This window comes from Ctenopharyngodon idella, chromosome 13 (assembly GCF_019924925.1).
Source record: "Ctenopharyngodon idella isolate HZGC_01 chromosome 13, HZGC01, whole genome shotgun sequence".
NCBI classification, from domain to species: Eukaryota; Metazoa; Chordata; class Actinopteri; order Cypriniformes; family Xenocyprididae; genus Ctenopharyngodon; species Ctenopharyngodon idella.
In genome coordinates, this window is record NC_067232.1 from 19,045,777 (window position 1) to 19,052,500 (window position 6,724).

General features: G+C 34.9%; 1 protein-coding gene across 1 annotated transcript in view; it reads right to left on the minus strand.

The window, feature by feature from the left end:
• Positions 1-465: 465 nt before the first annotated feature.
• The window catches only part of loxl4 (lysyl oxidase-like 4), a 40,584-nt gene continuing 34,325 nt past the window's right edge, over positions 466-6,724 (minus strand). The window contains exons 12-15 of the mRNA XM_051916960.1: positions 5,959-6,074; positions 5,732-5,868; positions 3,986-4,097; positions 466-3,889 (exon numbers count right to left, since the gene is read on the minus strand). Coding sequence (XP_051772920.1) covers positions 3,819-3,889; positions 3,986-4,097; positions 5,732-5,868; positions 5,959-6,074 — 436 coding nt within the window. The 3' untranslated portion in view covers positions 466-3,818. The remainder of the gene's footprint in view (positions 3,890-3,985; positions 4,098-5,731; positions 5,869-5,958; positions 6,075-6,724) is intronic.

Below are 6,724 nucleotides of genomic sequence, written 5' to 3' on the forward strand. Positions count from 1 at the left end.
TTCAGTGTCACATGGTCCTTCTAATATGTATATATTTGATGCTTAAGAAAAAAATTCAGTTTTATTGTGCAAACCGAGACAATTTTTAAGGATTCCTTAATGAAAAGAAAGTTCAAAAGAAGTGCATCTATTTGAAATATAAATCTTTTGTAGCATTATAAATGTCTTTACTGTCACTTTTGATCAACTTGCTGAACAAAAGTATTAATTTCTTTAAAAAACAAATAAACTTTTGAATGGTAGTTTTTATTATTATTATTATTATTATTATTATATAACTAATTATATAATAGTTACAGAGATTATATAATTACAACTATAATTATAAAACATGAGTATTACTAAATTTTAATTTGCTTTGACAAGTGCTTCCATATATGCCATGTCTGATTTTTTCCCTCATTTGAGCAGCCACTTGAATTTATTACATTTATTTTTATTTGGTATGAAAACAAAAACACAGACTTTCACAAACACACATTTATTGATAATGGAGTCCTTGTGCAATGGATCATGGTACACAGTGAGCAGAAAAACAGAGTATAGGCAGCTAAATGAGACCTGATACGCCATATTTATTCACATTTGAGATCAGTTGTTTTCATTGACTACTGTAACACTCATCAAAAAACAGTAACAGGAGTTTAACATCACGTTGCAGTTTCTGGAATGATTTTGGTATTACTTTCCCATTTATTTGTGTCCTGGCTGTGTCCAAGTGATCTTAAAAATAATTTTAAACACAAATATTTCATCCCTGAGAGTATTGCAAATTACAATAAGAGCTTAAACTCTCAACTACTCCATGAAAAACTCCCAGAAAAGTGCACAATTAGCACCAGAAGATAATAATAATATACAAAAAGTTTGCTGTGAATTAAGGACTGAAATCAATTTGTGCACCAATTATATTAAGAACATACAGTAACATGCAAATCATAAATAAACGTATAGGTGAAATAACAGATCAAGAGTAACATGGTGAAAAGTAAAGGTACACAACAGAGAGACAGAATAAGTCATATTTGTTATCTTACAAAAACAGTATATCATGGAAAATGTAAAGTACATAAGTTGATGTAAATAATATCTATGCACAGAAATGACAAAAATCACTCATGTGTCAACCATTATGGATTATACTTTAAGATAAATAACATGAGGTTTTTAGATAAACAGTAGGAACAAATTACATATCGGTTCATTACATGCACAATAACCACTGTTAAACAGCATCTTGTACTGTGCAAATAATTACAAACATAAAGACTGATACAGTACAGCTCAAAAAAATGACTTTTTAGATTTATAGACTACTTTCAGACCTATGTAATGCTCTGGCCCATAAATATTATTCCTTGAGTTCAAGCTAGATTTGAACTCATCACTAAATGCTGTAGTGAGCTCTTCATAGTATTCCCAGAATCCCTTTACATTTATTTATTTTTTTTTTTAGGACATTGTAACAACATACTCCTTTATACTCAGATGTTAAAAAAAAAAAAGCTTCAAGTACACGCTAGACTAAGAAAACAAGTTCCATTCATCCACAAATCAAAGCTCCAAGATGTTAAATGAATATTAAATCAGTCAACCATTTAGCAAACATTGATTAATACTATGAATTGTCAAACTAATAAAACTCTCATCCAGAAAATGTGTTTAACGATGTATTAAATAAATAAATCTTCAGCATATACAACATCCTTTGTTATCTTTTAGGATTCAGGAAAGTCACAGAAAAAAAGATGAAAAGGGCCAATCAAAAATGGAAAGGCGGCATAAATACAAACAAACGAAGTGTGTGTTTAAAGATGGTAGTGAATGATGCATTTCTACCAGAATACTGACAGTCCATCAATAAAGTGCTTAACTCAAACAAAAGAATTGAAGTTAGATATAAAACTCAAAAATGATCAGAAAAAGTGAACAAACTGCATTTGGATGCCATATAAAATAGATCATATTGGTAATATTAAAGACCATTGACTCACTCAGCTTTCTTCTTTTTTTTTTCTTTCTTTTTTTGTTTTCTATAACATTTATTCTATATTTATTATATAATGTCATGAAATAAATATATGTAGACAATAAAAAAAGTTATTTACTAATGCTAGTCTTACGGTCCCATGAACAATACATTTTGCATGAGGTTTTATTTTAATTAGCTGATAAACTCACAACACTTGCAACTTTGCCTCTGAAAACAATGTCCCAGTTTCTCAATAGATATTAATTAAAGGATCAGTTCACCCAAAAATACAAATTCTGACTTTATTTACAAACTCCAAACTCATATGACTGACTTTCTTCTGTGAATCACAAATGGTGGATTTTTGAGAAATATCCTAGCCACTCTTTTCACTATAATGAAATTGAAAAAGACTGTCTATCAAGCTCCAAAATGGCAAATAATGCTCTACAAAAGATTCATAAAAGTATATTCCATGTGTTCTGATGCAAAGTGATGTGTCTCAGGAACAGACTGAAAATTCTGACATCTGGGACTGCAACTGGGTGGAACAGAATTTTCATTTTAAGGTGAACTAATCCTAGTTATATTTCTTTTGGTTGATTTCCAAACATCTGCTAGACTAAATTCAATTCCATGGAGAAAACCATTTTAATGGGTCATGACATGAGAAATCAAATTTGCCTTGATCTTGACATATAAGAGGTCTTTGTACCATTAAAACATCCTGCAAGTTTCATAGCTTAAAATGTCCATTTATTTAATCAAGCTGCAAAAATGGCTCGTTTGGATATTGTGGGATTTGTGACGTCACTGGCAAATACATTTGCATATGCCTGCTCCAGAGCAAGACATCGACGAATAGTTTTACATCATCACAACATAAGCCCCGCCCACTGGCATTCAGTCACTTAAAGGTTAACACTTGCCTACACTGAATGTGAGCGCTGCGTCAAAATCAAATAGAACCCATTATAATCACTGACACTGTCTACACTGATATAGTATACAGATGCCCGTTTCTGACGTCTACCGACAACAGGACAAATGGAAGAGTGAAAGAACGTTCACTTTAACGCATCCAGTTTAAACAGCTCGTTTGCATCTCTATACAGACTTCAGGTACAGGTACTTAAGAAAGATCCCAGTGTCGGAAACAAGTGCATGGTTTATTTTAATGGTGTCCCAGATCATGTCAGAGGATTATATGTTTGTTTGGAGCATTTCGTTTTGTAAACGATGTACAGTGTAATGGAGAGTTCGCAAAGAAACTTTTGTTGACAGATGAAGCAGAAACTGTGTTGGATCTGACAGCAGCTACATCACAAATGGTAAGTAAATGATTTCATAATGCTTTGTCTGTAAATGGCGGTTTTATGTGGATAGTGTTTTCAAAACACGTACTCACGTGCACTAGCGAATGGGCGCTGATACTGTTTCCTATGCAATGACGTTAGCCATTCATAACAGTGGCTGTTTTCTGACAAGCCTTAAAAGAGCCGCCCCTTAAAAACAGATCACTTCAGACAGAGGGTCAGAATAAAGGTGGAAAAGAATTGTTTTTCCGCATATATGTTGTTGTTGTTTTTTTGTGTGTGTGTGTGTATGTGTGTGCAACAAAACTTTATTAACATTAGAAGTGAACCTCAAGAACATATTAAAATAATTAGAAAAATCCATGTCATAACCCCTTAAAAAATGTAGCTTCCACTCAGTGGTGCTACTGATAGACTGTTCTGAGATCAGTTGAGAAGATCTTTCTCTTTCACACAGTTTATTGTCCAAAAATCCACATTTCCAGGACCCATTTATGAACATCCCCTCCTCTCACCTCACTTTACTAGGCTCAGATGAAGTTATTGCTGATCTGACGCTGATGTTCAAATAAATCCTCAATTTCAGCACTGTAGGCATCACCTGTGATAGAAAAGTGCATCAAACAGGGAATTTAGATACTAGTGCGCTTAAGCATGCATGCATGTTGTGGTTGATTCATTGATAAGGGGATCATACCTGCATGGCAGCCATACATAAACACTCTGTGTCCATCATATTTACATCGACAACGCATGACGTTGTTCATAAAGTCTGATTCAGCCATATCCAGGGACGGATTTACCTCAACCTGACAAAACACACACAAGAATGAATAGAGCTGTTCAGTAATTAGGTCAATTTGTAGGGCAACCCAGAAGGATAATTCGTCATGGGTTCCCTCAGGAATTACTAATGGGTTTTTTAAAAAGCAGTTTAAGGTCTTGTACTTCTACACCTTGTACTTCTGGAAACTCCCAGCAGTTTGCAGTTCTGGAAAAAGGTGGCACTGGAGACTAAAGGCATCCTGATTGTTTCACACCTAATCCTTTCACTTCCAGCCCTCATTAACAATTATATATCACTTATAAATGATTATATACAAAAATTATTGGTAGTTATTAAGATTAATGTGGTTTGGAATTGGTAAAATGTGCTTGGAAAAAAATATGATCAGAGTATCGACTTGTCTAATTATATAACAAATCAAGGATGAATGGTATTAAATATAGCCGTTGTTTACAATGCCAGCCTGGTGTCATTTCATAATGATATTGTAAAAATTTCACAGTTGCAGACATGCAGAACCAATAAGGACATAGAGCTTGTAAGGAAATGTTATGCAACCAGATTGCTCATTTACAAATTGGCCCACCAAACCAGATCTCAAATTACTGTTATAAAATCGCAATATAATAATTTAATAGTCCAAAAAGATGCTGTAAGCAGGGTATGAAGAGGGTCAAAAGAGCATCTTTCAGCTATAGTTTGTTATAAATTTAATGTGGTCATACCTACTAGGCTAAAGAACTTTTTAAACGCTGATACAACAGTTCTTTTATTTTCAAATATATTTCCTAGTAGCCGAAGGTAATTATTCTGTAAGCACATTCAAAATGCGAGTCTCACTTATCTTTTTTTTTTTTTGCACTTTTAATGACAGTGTGCAACTTTAACTCTGGACTGTGGAGAATCTGGTTCTGTCTGAGCATATGTTTGAGCGAGAAAGCGCCTGTAAAACAGGCGGGCGTAAATTCCTCTGAACCTAATTGAGCATGTCTAATAGAGAAGGATAAAGCACGCTTTTCTCCTCCAGCAGGGAATGCTTAGCAATGGGTTATTTTTGGTGTAGAATTAAAGACAAGCAACTCAAGGAAAGAGCAACAGGTTTGTCTGGTTCATGAAGTATAGATGCTTCATTTACTCAGCGTCTTTGCTCAGACGGGGTTGGCATGGGATTGCTGGCATCATTCTACATGGAGATGGGAACTCTGACCTTTTGAGTATCACCACGGCTCTATGCTGTGCTATACATAGCAGCAGCCCGATGCTGGTTTGTAATTAGCATCTTCCAAATGTTCTTAAAATACATGCAAATCTATCATGGCGACATTTCGAGCAAATAAATCTTCAAAATGGTCAAAGCACAAAAGGTACACTGTAATTAAAACAAAGCTTTACATCAACCTATATTTTACAAATGAGATATATAAATGGCCTCTTGATTGGCCCCTAAAGCGGCTCTTTGATTGACTGGTTCTGCATGTGAAGCTCAGCTGCGGAAGTGCCTCCCAGCGCCCACAGTGATTTGGATGATTAACATGTTCCAAAGTTAATGACAGAGAAAAAGTGGATAAACTGCATTCTGGAAAGAAAATCTACTCCTGAAAATAATAGTGAAAAATGTTTTGTGCGTGATTGCCATCTTCCAGAGTTTCATTTCACCTGCATGATATAGTCTCCAGGTCTCACATCGGTGATGTCTATCCACTGGCAGTCAATATCGTGGCGGTACGTGTCCCAGCAACCCACTGAAATGCCTTGATCTCCGTAATTGTAACATGAAAAGCGTTTGTGAAGTCCTGAAGAAAAACACAAAAACAGTTTTTGAGTATTTGCACTTATAAACCAAATCGTATAAGGTTTAACATAACTATATAATGGTCTTTTACCATCAGGGCAATAAGTGTCTTCCAGACAGAAACTGGCTTTGTGTCCTTCGGCCACTCTGCTTCCGTTGAGTGTGAGGAGGTCATAATGTGTGAACACTTCAATGCTGTGATAATGCCTAAAAAATATTCAAATACATTTATTGTCAGTAGAATCATATAATTAAGTGGTGAATCGCTATTACTATTGTCCATATTGTACATACCTGCACTGCTCGTGCTAAGCACATTGTAGCTTGTTGCACAGACGTAAGCTATTTTATTACTTTTCATCATACAAAAAATGTAACTCCATAATGTTATGTTAAGGGGGGCCAGAATGTCAGAGGCCTAGTGACCACCCAGTACACCTTAGCAGCTGCATAGGAACATGTTAAAAACACTCAGAATACCTTAGAAGCTGCATATGCCCTGGTGACCGCACAGAACACCCTAGAATCAGTTACAAACCACTCAGAATACCTTAGCAAATGCATAGCAACATGCTGGCAACCACTCACAATACCCTATAATCTAGGGCTGTGTATTGCCAAGAATCTGATACGATATGTATCACGATACAGGGGTTACGATACGATATATTGTGATATATTGCGATACTGTAAGAAAGGCGATTTATTGCGATATTCCTTGTTTTTTTTTTTTTTAGAAAAAAGGATGTAATTTTAGAAAAAAACGGTCATAAAGAACAGACCACCACATGCTTAAAACCTTACAAACTGTATTTTATTTAATCAATGCAGTATCATTTGCATTTATATCACTAATC